Here is a 15,155-nt window from a genome sequence, read left to right on the forward strand (position 1 = left end):
AGTGGCCCAGAGAGAAGAAAGCCTTGCTGGGACCAGGGCTCAGCAGCTAAGGTTATTAACTGATTGACAGATAGGGCTATCAGGCCCAGTGGATGATTTATGGTAACATCTGTAAGGCATGGGCATTAGGGCGGTGCGAAGCTTTGGTCTCTGATTCGATTTGGAGGAGATTTGGACTAATTTGGTGGGCGAATCTCCGAATCAAATCTGGAGACCCTTTAATCTCTCCAAATTGAATTGGAACCTCCGAAGAGAGAGATTTGGTGATTCGGACATAGACACCGCTTTAAATGTTTTTTCTACATACCTCTAGGTAGCAGGGGCTTGTGAATGCTGCGATGGTGGGGTGCATGGAGCGTTCCACAGAAGCATGAGGGCTTCCCAGTGCACTCAGCAGCAGACCCGGAAGTGGACCAGAAGCATTTCTGGTCCACTTCTGGGTCCACCAGGGAGCGTGCTGGCCCTCCTCCCCCCCGTGTCTCTGGCTTGGTGACTGGTGTCTCCTGGGTCTGAAGGGGCACCTGGGATCCCCTTGTGGCCAGTCACTGAGCCGGGGGAGTGCAGGGGGCCCCCCAGCATGCTCCCTGGCAGGCCCAGAAGTGGATCAGAAGTCCACTGCAGCCTTCTAGGCCAGGAGCTTCAAGGTTCACCACCAAGCACATGGAGGGCCCCCCTCGCACTCCTATGGGATGCTCCATCCACCCCACCATCACAGTGGTCACAAGCCATGCTGGTACCTCAAGATATGTAGAAAAAACTTTTAAAGCTGTATGTATGGCCGAATCGCTGATTCTCCAAATCAGCATCGAATCTTCAGATTTGGATACGGCCAAATTGAATCAGGGACAGTGATCTGAATCAACAATTCAGGCCAAATCCGAATACTAATCGAATAGGGCCTGCTTCACACGCACCTAATGGGCATGGTTACAGGGGAGGTCGGAAAACACAAAATTAGCCCTTAAAGCAATTACCTTGCTACAGTATAGCTTGTTGGTGTAGAAGGGCTTGCTTGGGGATCTCTGGGCAGCCTCCCTTTTCCAAGTTAAATATTTACAGCAAGGTGTGGTAGGCGGGAAGAAGGGGTTGGGACCCAGAAAGTCAGGGTGAAGCAGGAGCGGCATGACCAGCAGGTGGTGTCATGGCCACCCCTGGGGCCAGGCACCTGTTACACCTGGTATTTCAGCTTTTGTGTTTCCCGTGCTGGGTTCCAACCAAGAATTGCATACGTGTAGTAAAATGTAGAGAACAAAGCAAGTAAAGAAAATCGCTGACCTTTTCTAAACTGTTTGGCTCAAATACTATTTTAGTACAGTTTTATTCCAGCCAGTTTACCTATCCATATCATCTTTGCATAGAGGTACAATGAAGAAATTTAAGGCTGGATTGTCAGAATTAATTTTAGTTTTTCTGTCTTGTGCATATGAGCTTTTCACATGTTTAATGTTAAGCGAACACACATTTGCATCTTATGCATATATCATATTGACTTGAATCCAAGATGAGTTTTTCCTCCCATTCAACATGGGGGGAAAACTTGCCCTTGGATTCAAGTACAAGGTGAAGAGGAGGGGGTCAGGTGGCTGCTGTGGTTCCAACTCTGGCCCTGAGCCCAAGTTGGGGCCAAAGTCAGAGCTGCAGCAATCGCCTGCCCCTCTCCCCTGACAGCCTGCCTCTCTGCTGCTTAAGGTCAGGCATAGCTCCAACTCTGGCTCCATTCTCTCCAAACCATGGAGCGCATGCAAGCTGCAGCCCCTGCATGGCTACACAGCAGCAGGAGGCAGGTGCCAGAGCTTGCATGTGCTCTGGGCCTGGAAGGGAATGGAACCGGAGTGTGCCTGACAGTAAGTAGCATGGGGAGGGGGGGAAGGGACAGAGGCTGCTGCAGGGGGCAGGTAGGGAGCAGAGGCTGTGAAAAGCAGGCAGGGGGCAAAGGCTGCAGAGTGGATAGGGGCAGAGGCTGGGGAAGCAGGCAGGAGCAGAGGCTACAGAAAGGAGCAGAGACTGCAGGGGGCAGGGGACAGGCAACAGGAGCACTACCAGGGGGCAGCAGGGGCACAGGCTGCAGGGAGTACAAATGGTGGGGTCGGCCTGCTACCCTGCACCTGCTTTCCCCACTGTGGTGCTGGGGAGGATGAATTTAAGATGACCCTCCAATACTTAGATTCCATACATGAAAAATTATTACAAATTTAAAAATTTTCCCTATATAAAATCTAATTTTTGGGAAGTTGTTTTAAATTCAAAGTCATCTTGGATTTGGTTAAATACAACTATATCATGTTATAAATTAATCAACCTAGCACGATAATGTAATGCAATGCTGTCAATATTAGTCACTCACTTTGAGATCGTCCATCCTGTTCTGAATTGTGGAGAGGTCTGATGAATGAGTAGGGTCCTGTCCTTTCAACACTTCTTCAGCTTCTGTTATCCAGGCCTCCAGAGCTTCCAGACTCTTGGCAAATGTCTCGTAGTCCAGAATGCCAGTCTTCAGTACAAAAGAACCCAGTGTTTAAAAGCCTACATCTGATTGTATAACTATCATGTAGCTAGTCATCACTCAGTCACTAATTCCCATTCTGATGTTCACAAACTCCTGCAATAGTGCTTCTCATTGGTAGCAACATGACAGTTGTTTGTTTTTGTTTTGTTCTTTTACAGTGGAGCTAGTATTTGGTGATGCTGATGGTAGTGCTGGTGCTTTCATGGTAAAGTCTGAATTATTTTTGAAAGTCCAGTTTAAATTTTTTTTTTTGCTACATAGGAAAAAAACTGGCCACGGGAAACAATTATACCATTTGCTCTTAAAGTACTCATTCAAAAAAGCACCCAGGCACATGCTTAAGTACTTTGATGAAAATGGTCAAAGGTATATATTTAATTCTCAGGGATTTTATAAATCAGTCAGCTGAATTAGAAGTTCAAGAAAGTTACAAATAGTTATTAAAAAAATAGGGGTGGTTTCCAGGGTTTTCAAGAGCCTCTGGATTATAAACAGCATTGTTTAATATTTTAAACCTCATGCAACGGTTGATTTTAATAAAATCACATGCATAGGCTCATTTAAAAAGAACGGAATATATTACTAATAATTTACTCGTGTAAGGACCAAATAAGAGAGCTGCAATTAAAATTATTTCAAGACATCAGTGACACTGAATATGCTGCTTAAGATGTGCTTGTAACAAAAATAAATATTGGTTGCAGTTACATTTCATATGGTTACAAAATCTTCTATGATTTTAGTTTTTATTTTTGCTTGATCTTTAAAAAAAAATATGAGCGCCTTCTAGGCGTGTTCAATTCCTTCAGTTATGCCACTAAGTCATCTGAACAGATGACTGTTTTAGGTTTTCTGTGTTATGGCTATGAACCCTTACTTTTAGTCAACAGTGGCCCTGGATATTCTCCATGTCATTGAAAATTGAGTGATGAACACAGACTCTTTATCGATTCCTTTACAGATTTGAAAAGTGGGATTGCAGCCTAACTCTTTTTTTTTTTCCAAAGCAATGGTAAAAGCTCTTATGGACTTAAATGTGAGGAGTTGTTAATAACTGGGAGGAAGGATCATTTTTGGATGTTTTCTTGGTACCTAATAGCTACAATTACTATGGATCTTCTAGATTCCCATGGCAACATTCAGCACTTTTCACGGATGTCTTTTCCTTTTCCATTACCTGATTACCTCCCCAGTTTCCTTCAAGGAGTTTGAGCACATTTACTTCTCCCTCCTTTGACTGCATACTACACATAGTACATTACTGCCTACAAATTGCTCTTGTGTATACAGCACAGATTTCTTTTGGCGCACTTTGTGCATGTTTGCCTAGTGCATATTTTTGCAGATAGAATGGGACTGTCAGAACTAAGGAATATGAACAAATTATCTGTACCTGAAGTATAGCCTGTTGCTTGCCAAGAGCCTGTTCTAAGGCTGACAAGTTTTGACTCAGAGAAAGGTGATCAGACTGGATGGCTGCTGCTGCAGAAATCTCCACTTGTTTTTTAAGCTGGTCTCCCAAGTCATGGAGAACTGAGAGAGAATCTTGAGCTGTCCTCAGGCCTTTGAGCAGGTCCTACAGTAAGACATAAGCAAACACAAACTTGAAAATCACTTTAAAAAGTTAACAGCTGAGGCTGAGAAGAAAGGGGGCCTAAACACTTGACATGGAATTCACGGGAATAAAAAGAATGATTAAACTTAAACATAGTTAGTACTATACTCTACTGCAGAAACCTTTTGCAACTCTTACCTGGCTTAAATTAGTGTGGAAAATAATTTAAAGGAAAGAATGTGATGAAATACATATGTTCAAAAGCCTGGGAATGAGCTGACAGATGATTAGTTATCTTTGAGCAAGTTTTGAGAACTGAAGATAAGTTGATGTAGCATCTTTTCTAGCAGTAGAGATGTTTATTAATCTGTTCAAATCTGAGCGAATCCCCCATTCTTGCTGAACCAATCCATTAGTAAAATATACCAAAGAGATTTTACTCTCTTATTTTTCATGAAAAAATTCTACAAGGCAAAAGGATTTAATATCAGTGCAGGAAAAGAGAATGCTGCTTCTCTGGTTGGAAGTTTCTTATGGCAGCAAATGACTGTGACGCTCATGAGTGCAATTTTTGTTTCCCGTAAATTGTTCATTAATGTTGAACTGACTGAAAAAAGAAAGAGCTTAATTATGAACAGTCATACAATGGACTAAGAGAACTAAACATGGAAAAAAAAGTTTAAGTTGAGGAGAAAATGTAAGGCTTTGCCTTGACATGTGAATAATTTGGTGAAGGGGCAGAATCTTAAGGCTGCAACAAAATATATGGTTCCCTTTCACATGGAGGAAAAGGTTGGATGGAGCAGAGACTTTGGACTCATCTCTTCTTTTCTGCCTGAAAAAAACCTGACAGCTTTGAGTAGATGGGCAAGCTCAAAGCCTGGTGATGCCCATAGAAGTCTATGGGACTACTTGTATGAGTAAGGGTCATGTGGATAAGCAGAGACTGCATGATTGGACCTAAAGATAATTAATCTGTTTTCACTGTGGTGTTAAGCCACAAATAGAAAAAAAATAACAAAGAGAAGGATGAGGAACAAAGTGAGAGGATGCATGTAAAAATCTAAGGAGCTCAATACGACTGACTCAGTACCCTGGGATCAGGAAAGGCAGAATAGATCATTTTGGCATGATGTCTAATAGTGCTTTGGTTAGCAGATCTAAGGCCCACACTTGGATACCTGAGGGATTCTTCAGTGAACAAAAAATACTATACTTACATACAAGTGCTGAAAACAAATATTGAAGAAGCCTGAGTAGATTGGTCAATATCAGAAACTACAAAGCAATTTTAGACCATAGAATAAAAAGAAAATACTGATCTGCTCAACATACATTGCAATCCTGAATCCAAACAGTGACTTCATCATCAGCTATATCCTTGTTAGTGGCTTTCTTCAGCAGGTCATTGGTCTGGTTCTCATACTGATGGACTTTTGAAGAGCACTCGCTGTAATGGTCTTTGTATTTCTGCCATAGTTGAAGCAGAGCCTTACTGGAGTGCAGTTGCTCTGCAAGTTCTTCCAGAAGGTTGTTCCACCTGGTTGAAAAATCAAATGGATAGTCAAATCATGCGAGTTAACAGAACTACAGGGAAGTAACCGTTGCATGCTCTTTGCAGGCTTATGAGAGGAATAAGACCAGTCTATTACTTTGATAAATAATGGTGTGCAAGAGGTCACTAACTTAAATCAAGTTATACAAACTGATATGGTTTTAAACTGTCATCATCATCTTCGTTTTTTTTTTAAAGTAAAGGGTGGCACAACTTTCCTGAAACAAATGAAACAGAAGACAAAACCTGAGGAACATATATTCCAGGCCTGTTCAAATTTCCATTTTGCTTCAGAAGGATAGTTCATCTTGTCCAAAAAGTGGCCAATGTGAGATACAACAGAAGAAGAATCAAGAAATCCAACAGTAGGCAGGTGTGGGATAATTTGACTCTCAGGAGAGTCTCTTCCTAACGACTAACAGTACACAGTAAAGTGCTGAAGCACCCAAGTACAGTATTTATGTCCCCTATTTAATCCCCCTTTTAAGACTGGATAGCCAGAGATATACTATGATTATCTATATAAAAAAAAAGGTTCAGAAAGGGACTGGATATGTTAAAGTCCTAGAAGCAGTGAGTTATACAGTCTAAATCTCACAGACTGGAAAAAAAACATTTCCTAGCTTCTTTTTCAACTCTGCCTTCTTTCAACTCACTGGGCACATCTATACAAGATGCTAACAGTGCTGCAGCCTAATAATACTGCATAGTAGCACATCACAGCACAAACAGTACTAATACGCTAATGCACAGTAGTGTCACTTAAAAGGTGTTAGCTGGAGCTACTGTGAAGTAATTCCACTTACTGTACATTTATTTAATACTTCATTATATAAGTACTAAATTAAATGTGCAGTAACTATTAATGAATGTGTAGATGCCCCCACCATCATCTTATTGTGGTACTAAGGCAATAAAAACAGAAATTCCCTGCCCTATGACTTTCATTACTGTTTCAAATCCCTGTTCTAAGGAAAACAATTTTCATTAAATTTTTTATCACTCCTGTTTGGAACCTAGAAATTTTGCAGTACTCTCTTTGAGACAGGATAATCCATACCACCCACAATATTCTAGATATATTCAAGAATGAAGTGCTGATCTATACAGGGGCATAGGTTGTAGCCATGTTGGTCTAAGGACATAGGCAGACAAGGTTCTTTGGGTAAATCTGGTATCTTTTATTAGACCAACTTAAAGAGTTGGAAAACTATTATTAAGCAAGCTTTCATGTTCAAAAACCCTTTGTCAGGCTAAGGTGATATCTTTTATTAGACCAACTTAAATAGTTGGAAAACAATTATTAAACAAGTTTTTGGATTCAAAAGCTGTTCGTCACAAAGGGTTTTTGAACCCAAAAGCTTGCTTAATAATTGTTTTCCAATTTTTTAAATTCGTCTAATAAAAGATATCAGATTCACCCAAAGAACCTTGTCTGCACTGATCTATACAAGTTTATTTGAAGCAATGCCCACGTGCCTTTCCTAGGGTATGAATTAATGTCGATTTTTTGTGTGTTCATGAGCTCAGTTTTTAGTACCTCCCTGTGGGGCATAATTTATGTTACTGAGCAACACAATAGCAAATTAAATACAAAATAATGTAGGCCTTTATGAATTCCATAAAGTCTGATCTAGACTTTAGCAATCAAAATGTTTTTAATGTATTTAAAAATAAATTAGAAGCACATTTAAAGATTTTATTTTAAATAAATAAAGAAGTGTAAGATGAGCCAAAACCTATTTAAAATTATGTTTGGTGAACCACTAGCTTTTAACTTAGAATTTTAGGGCCCTGTAGATATGAAGCAAGGTTGCTCTGAGGTGCTGTAAATGCAATGCATCAGAGCAGACTCAATTAACTGGAAATTACTGCACTCCAGCAGCCTCCACTGTCATGTGTACCAGTGTCTCCGTGCTGAAAATTGGTGGCAAGGCGCTTTACACTACAGTTTGTTTGATGACTTAAGTGCTTCACCGCCATTTTTGAGTGTGGGGACAGTGATATACATGATGTTTGGGTGCTTTTAATTAGTGCGGCTCACTACTTAAATTTTCTCTCCCCCACCCGCCTCCTAAAGCATCCTTACTTTTCAACCCAGAAGCAGTTTTCATACCTCATGTTGACATCTTTCAGAGTATCAGTAAGTACTTCTGTTACTGGTGGATGACATTCTTTTAATAACTGGTTGGTCACTGAGCCAAATTTCTGTAAGCTGTTCTCTTGCTTTTCCAACTCATCCTGCAAGCTCTGTATAAAAAAAAAAAACAGGCAAAAGAAAATGAAAGCACTGTAACCTACACTGTAAGAACTTTGCATTAGAAAATGTTTTAAACAAGAAGACATTCTTGAGTAGCATCGTCAATCAAAAGATTGCAGTACGTGCTAGCATACCAGAAAGAGAAAGCTGACTGAAGGCCAAGTACTGGACTAATAAAACTTTCTATAGTTAAAGTGAAAGAAAGAAGGTGGGGAGTGGGGGGAAGTGAGAGAGAGAGAGAAGGAAGAATAATCTATGGAACCTAACAGCATGAGCAGTACAAAACAAAGTAGAATTTTTTTTAGCAACACAAGAAAATGCATGCCTGTTAAAACAGTTACCCTTTAGGCATTCTTTACTATTTTATTTAGACTGACCAGATGTGTAAACTGCTCAGAGGATCTCAAACTTTTTAACAGTGGAGTTAACATCTTAACAAAGGCAGAGCATACCCGACAGCATCCCTGCTTACTCTTGGATATACACAGCTATGGTAATTGCTTACTTAAGGCTGGATTATAAGCAAGGGGCACTACACCCTGGGAAGGAAACTGGGAGATTTCACATAATCTCCCTCCTGCTCTATGGAGGGAGTAAACTATATTCTCTACAATTTGTGGGGGAGGAAAGGAGGCTAGGCCCTGGCACTGCACAGTCATTCCACATTTATAGATTCATTTTTTCTAGTAGTAATATACTTCTAGAAATTAGAACTGCTTTGAAATTTAAGAGAATAATATTTTGATTAAAAAATATTTCACTCAAATGCTGCTTTTTTTTTTTTGTATCTAGGACCAACTGTATTAGAAACTTATACAAAGTTGTTTGTTAAGATCATAAGGTTTTAATTTAGCAGCATATATGAGTCTCCATATTTTAAGGGTCAATACTGGTAGTCAGCTACATTGACAAGTCAGCACAGAGGACAGAATTTATCTCCAAATATTTCCTTAAGCATAGCAAGAGGCTTCATTTTCACCTGAAGGTTGTCAACCTGGACTTTCACTGCTTCCATAGAACCTGTGAGGAGATGAAAGCGGGACAAAGAGTATCTGACTTCCATCAGGTAGCTATTCAGTTCTTCATAGGCCACTTTGTATATGCTCCACTGATCAAGAACAGACTGCAACAATATCTTCAGTTGGCTAACCTGGTGGCAGGGGGGAAAAAAAACCCAAATGGTAAACATGAAATGTGTGAGAGCTATTTACTATTTGTTTAAATTATTTCTTTTATTTGCTTGTGAATTAAAAAAAAGGTAAACATACTCCAGCTTTGGTGCTTTTTGTTCTTTGGTCAAACAAATTTCATGTGGAGCCTTTCCACATAGCAGTTTCAGCCAAGATTTTCAGTGTGATTAATATTTTGGGTGTCTCAGTTTTGGTTGCAGAACTTGGCATATCTTATGGAGCCTGATTTTCAGATAGTGGATGTTTGGCATTTAGGGCTCAGTTCACAAAGGTTTTGGGGTCTGTTGAACATAATGGGGCTCTTAGTCTGTAAACCACATGGGGTTGTCCCTAATAATGATGCGCACATGGAATGCAATCTATAAATAAACTAGAAAAATATTTTTTCACAAGATAAAGCTGATTTGGGATTGAGCCAGTATACAGTACAGTGGGGAACCTGAACTGGAATTTTTTCTGAAGTTTTTGCTTTGTTCTCTAGAAGCTTGGCTTTTATGCTTTTAATTAATTTTAGTTTTTATGACTGAGGAGTAAATGTCATAACTGTGAACAGAGTGTTACCTGTGTAGAGGCAGCTGAGTGAATCTGTAGAGAGCTTGAAACATCTGAGAGGTGTGAACTGCCCCATTAATCTTAGTGAGGTATTAACTCAGATGCCTACTATTTTATTCCTCATAGAATCAGAGAAGAAGGGATTTTCGGAAGGTATATTATCCAGCCACTTTCTCAAAATGAGATCATCAAAAAATTGTCTAACCTGCACTTAAAAACTTCCAATGACAGATTGTACAACCTCTACCATTTTTGTTTCTGTGTTTAACTACTCCCAAAATTCAAAAATTCTTCCTAATATGCATTCTATATCACCATTGTTGCAATTTAAGGCCATTACTTGCTGTCTTGTCCCTACTGGGCATAGAGAATTAAGAGGATGTTGATCAATATAAAACATACTTTTATTGTTTGATAACTATTAACAAGTCCCCCTTAAGTGTTTTCTTCTCAAAACTAATTATTCCTGCTTCTACCAATCTACCCTCACAGGTCATGTTTTTTAGACCTCTAATTTTTTCTCTCTCTTGTGTACTCTTTTCAATTTGTGCTTGCCTTCCTTGAAGTACAGTGCCTAAAACTGGACAAACTACTCCAAGCTGAGGCCTTACTAGTGCTAATTAGAGTGTAAGAATTATCCCTGTATGTTGCATACAGCATTCCGGTTAATGTATTCCAGTATGTTCTTAGGGTTTTTTTTGCAATAATATTACATTGGTAACTTGTATTCAGTTTATAGTCTACCACAAACTCCAGATCCTTTTCTGCAATACATACACAATATATATGCATAGTGCCAATATGTTCCCCATCACAAAGTAGCCAAGGCCAAAGAGCAGAACCAATGGCCCATGCTCCATATACAGGGATTGAAGCTAAGAGTGGAGATCAGAGAGCAGCATAGTTTTTACTCTGAACATCTGCACAATCCACCTAAAGTGGTGCCTCATTTTGGCAGGCCGCATGGATCAGGATTGCTTTGTGAGGTGAGCATATAAAAGCACCAATGTCAGGGGCTTAAGGCTAATTCCCAGCTAGGGTCTAGCACTAACTTCAATTAAATAGTGTACCGCTTGGTGTGCTAGCCTTTGTAGTTGTGTGTGGAGGAGCTCTGAGATTGATTCCTGGGAATGGCTCCCAAGTCATTCATTATCAGCATCCCTTGATCCAAGGATGATGGGTCTTGAGATGACTTAAGAGTCCAATCCTTGAGCCACAGATCCGTCCACAGAAGTTGCAGGTATTTCTGCAGGGAGAGTAGGCCTTAGGCTTAGATTTCTCTCCTTTTCCTTTCTCTGCTTGCTGTTCTTCAAGGGCAAGGGATCTTACCTTGAAGTGGGCTGCCATTTGCTTGAGGTGCAGTGCCACTGAAATCAGGTGAGCCCTTCCACTTCTTGATGTTGGCATCTCCTTTCTTAAGGTATGTCTTCAAAGTATCCTTGTAGTACTGAAACAAAATCCTGAAGGAGGTGCTAGTTCACTGGATCCTGTGCTGGATCTCCTCAATGTTCACTTTCCAAGAGAGGTGGTTACTGAGGTAAAGGAAGTCCTCAGCCATCTCTGTGGTCTTTCCCTTGGTGGTAATTTGAGGACCAGGGTCTGAGGGTCACATTCATGGCCTAGATTAGGTTGAAAGAGCACTTTAGCTTAGTCATTGCTGAGAGAGAGGCCAAAGTTCAGTAAGCTTTTTTGAAGAGGTGCAGCCCAGTTTGGAGGTTTTCCTTAGAGTGTACAAGGCTGGTACAGTCCTCAACGACGTATTGAAGGTCAGGGAGGATTGTTTTAAATACTTCAGTCTCTAAGCAAAAACATCCCAAGTTGAACAGCCCTCAGTACATTTGGTATTCAATGTTGACTCCAAAAGAGAGGCAGTCCTTAATAAAAACTAAGGATGATGGTCAAAAAACTAGAGGACAGATTTGGGCTGGTGATCTATCCTTGCCTCACACCAGTTCAGATGACAAATGAATCTATCTATGATACACTACAAAGAACAATGACAGTCATCTGGTCATGGAGAAGCCTGAGGACCTTTTAGGGCATCCAAATCAGGCCACTACTTTCCACATGGCTTTGCAATTGGTGGAGTCAAAGGCCTCAGTGAGGTCAATAAAGGCCAAATACAGGTCCTGATGTTGTTCCTAACACTTGGACCCAGTAGGCAACAAAGATCATGTCAACTGCCTTGTGGGATAGTTTGAAACCACACTGAGATTCCAGCAGGACTTCCCCAGCAAGAGACAGAAGATATTCATTGGAGGATGTGGGCAAGGATTTTCCCTGCCATGGACAGAAGGGCAATAACTTGATAGTTCTGACACACAGACTCATCTCCTTTCTTGAAGATAGTCACAGTGTTGGTATTGCTCAGGGCCCCAAGGATCTCCTTGTTGTTCTAAATTCAAAGAATAAATTCATGGTGTCTTAATACCAGTTCCTTGCTGCCAGCCTTGAAAATTTCACCTGGTCCACTAGCCTTGCTGTTCTTGGTTTTCTCGATGGCATGCCAGAGTTCTTTTACTGTAGGAGAGTTGGCAAGGGATTTCCTTTCAGGGTGTTGAGGGACAGCCTCAGTAGTGGTATCCATCACCATCAACTCATGGTTGAGGTGTGCCTCAGAGTGCTATTTCCATTTAGCTTGGATAGATTCATTGTCTTTGAGGAGCACTGAACCATCATGTGATTGCACAAAAGTAAGACCATGGGACCATAGATGGTTTTCATTGCCTGGAAGAAACTTCTCTTCTCGGGTATTTAAGAAACTTCTACCCAGCCAAATGTATGTTGGTTGAAGGACTAAGGATAGGGAATATGCACGGTTCCTTTGATCCTGATGATTAGAGGTCTCCTGACCCTTGCTTTTGGTCCTGGCCTCCAGACAACCTGCACCCCAGGCTGCATATAAGACTTGTCTAGTTCCTGCCTTAACAATCCCTGTTCAGGAATGGGGTCCTAGTCAGAAAGGCAGGCTGCTTACTCCCCAGTCTCCTGATGGCCATCCCTGCTTCCCATTCTCCCTCACTGTTCATATACTGGCTGTAGCTCTATTTATAGGCTTGGTGGCTGTATTATACATATTGACTTTATAAATAGGGAATTGTAAATGGCAGTATGCTGAAACTTATCCTTTGTGAACCAAGAAGTGCTTTGAAGATAACAACACCAAAAGAACTTAATACCTCTGTGAAATAAGAAATATTACATTTATTTTACATAGATGTAATCCCATGAAAGATGGGACTGATACTGATCAGGCTTCTCATATGTTTATTCCCACAAAGAACATATTTCCTTGCATTGTGGCAAGTGGATTGTGCATGAAAAGAGTTAGAAAGCATATATTACTCCTCAGTGAGCTAAACCACACTCTCTTACCATATGATCCAAATTGGCCCAGGAATGGTTAAGTTCTTGCAAAGTACTCATGACAGTAGCACAGACTTCTTCTTTCTTCTTCTGGATTAAGGCCAGCCCACTCTGTTCAACTTTTTCTACCTCTTTTTCCTTTCCTTTAATCAACTCTTCTAACTCCTGAAAGAAAAGTATATTTTAATTTTGTAAAGATGGATAATACTTCCAGATCAGATGAAGCTCCATAATTCCCACAGCTTCTACAACATTAAGAATGGGAAGAGGACATTTGAATGTTTGTGATTCCCTTAAGTAAAGTATAATCAGCAATTTTTATTGAATATTTTCTGTGTACTTGAAACCCCCCCCCTGAATTTTAACAGAGTCCATGCTCCTATTAATATTACTATTTGTTTTCACAGAAGTGCCCCAAATTATTTAAAGCTAAACGTTAAATATAAAACTCCTGTTTCCCAAAAATCAGTGTTTCCTTGTTTTTACTGTATTTTAAAGACATTTAATGTATTTTTCAATTGGTCACTGGGAACACTAAGTTATTATTAAAAAGGGATTGTAGAGGCTCTACTGCATAATCTTCTCTGGTTGTAGAAAGCTAGAGCACTTCAGTTTCTAACTGTGATAAACTGGAGGATCAAAATGTACAAGGACCAAGAAGGCGACAGCTCTCTCTACATGCCCCTGAGCATTTCTGAGAAGCAAGGCCTAACAGAATGATGGAGCAATAGTAACCTTCACACCTACCATGTTTGGAAGCAGTGCCCTGAGGAAGTCACTGGGGAAGGCCTGGAATTTTGTCCTCTGTATTCCTTAATGAATCTTAGGTTCTAAGGCTGTACTCCCTACTCCTTCTATAGTGCCCAAGCCAGAGACTAATCAGGCAGAAACTGTACAAGCTTAAACCTTGCACCTTCTGTTCCTTTATTTCCCCAAGTAGATTTTTCCTTTAGGGGGATGTCCAAAGCTTTAAAAAATGTGATATTGTTGTAAATTTTCATCAGACAAAACAATATTCTTTATTTATTAGATGGTAAAGTGAATATTCAGGACCAAAGTCTGCTCTCTCTTGATAACAACAGGGTTTCCTGATCAGAATTTAATCCTCAATTTGCTTGCCTATAACATAAGCAAGCAAAAGCACATTCTAAGTTTTGAGTGAGAAGACCTCAATTGAGAGGCGACCTTGTGGCTGCCTTTAAGTTCATCACGGGGGCACAGAAGGGAGTTGGTGAGTATTTATTCACCAAGGCACCCCCGGGGGTTACAAGAAACAATGGCCACAAGCTAGCAGAGAGCAGATTTAGATCGGACATTAGGAAGAACTTCTTCACAGTTCGAGTGGCCAGGGTCTGGAACGGGCTCCCAAGGGAGGTGGTGCTCTCCCCTACCCTGGGGGTCTTCAAGAGGAGGTTAGATGAGTATCTAGCTGGGGTCATCTAGACCCAGCACTCTTTCCTGCTTATGCAGGGGGTCGGACTCGATGATCTATTGAGGTCCCTTCCGACCCTAACTTCTATGAATCTATAAGACGTTCAGTCCATTGTTTATTTTGAATCATTTTACGTATGTTGCTCTGTTTCTTTTGCTTTTAACTTGTGTAATCCTTTCCATTTCTCCTGTACCTTTTTATTTTAAATTTTACACTATCTGTTTTAGCAATTAAAGGTACAAAGCAGTTTGGTCATGGCCATCAATGCATTTGACATGTTTTTTATTTATTAAATTCAGCAGGCCTACGTATTAACCCCGAAATTTCAGTCAATATTATGTGAACAGGGAGATACAAAACACAAAAGAAGCATCTTAGTCCTCCACCCATACTCCTGAGAGTAACTTTCATGATTTCCATCAAAGGGAATTTAAGGCCAACTCAAATTTGTGGTTTAGTATCAAGGGGGCTGTAAGTCATTCAAATCTTTTATTTCAGATCATAAACCTGAAATAAAACTCGCATCATTTAACATCTTTGACGTGAAAGCAATTTACTGTCAACTTTTTTAGCAATGCAAATTAAACTTTTTTTTAACCAACTGATTTTAATATTACAAAATATGAGCCAGTCCACATGTGGCTGTTCCAAAAAGAAGGACTGCTTGTAATTACAACTGGCAAAGCATCAGCACCAGGAATTCACAGGGAGCCAGAAATATTTGCTAAGAACACAGAGC

At 40.3% G+C, this 15,155-nt stretch overlaps 1 protein-coding gene across 3 annotated transcripts in view; it reads right to left on the bottom strand.

Annotated features, from left to right (window-relative positions):
* The window catches only part of SYNE1 (spectrin repeat containing nuclear envelope protein 1), a 535,576-nt gene that overhangs the window by 70,876 nt on the left and 449,545 nt on the right, over positions 1–15,155 (bottom strand). For all 3 annotated transcript variants that reach the window (XM_059714126.1, XM_059714134.1, XM_059714130.1), the window contains 6 exons: positions 12,994–13,149; positions 8,856–9,026; positions 7,733–7,866; positions 5,397–5,601; positions 3,900–4,082; positions 2,345–2,491 (listed from right to left, as the gene is read on the bottom strand). In XM_059714126.1, coding sequence (XP_059570109.1) covers positions 2,345–2,491; positions 3,900–4,082; positions 5,397–5,601; positions 7,733–7,866; positions 8,856–9,026; positions 12,994–13,149 — 996 coding nt within the window. The remainder of the gene's footprint in view (positions 1–2,344; positions 2,492–3,899; positions 4,083–5,396; positions 5,602–7,732; positions 7,867–8,855; positions 9,027–12,993; positions 13,150–15,155) is intronic.

Source organism: Alligator mississippiensis, chromosome 1 (genome assembly GCF_030867095.1).
Source record: "Alligator mississippiensis isolate rAllMis1 chromosome 1, rAllMis1, whole genome shotgun sequence".
NCBI classification, from domain to species: domain Eukaryota; kingdom Metazoa; phylum Chordata; order Crocodylia; family Alligatoridae; genus Alligator; species Alligator mississippiensis.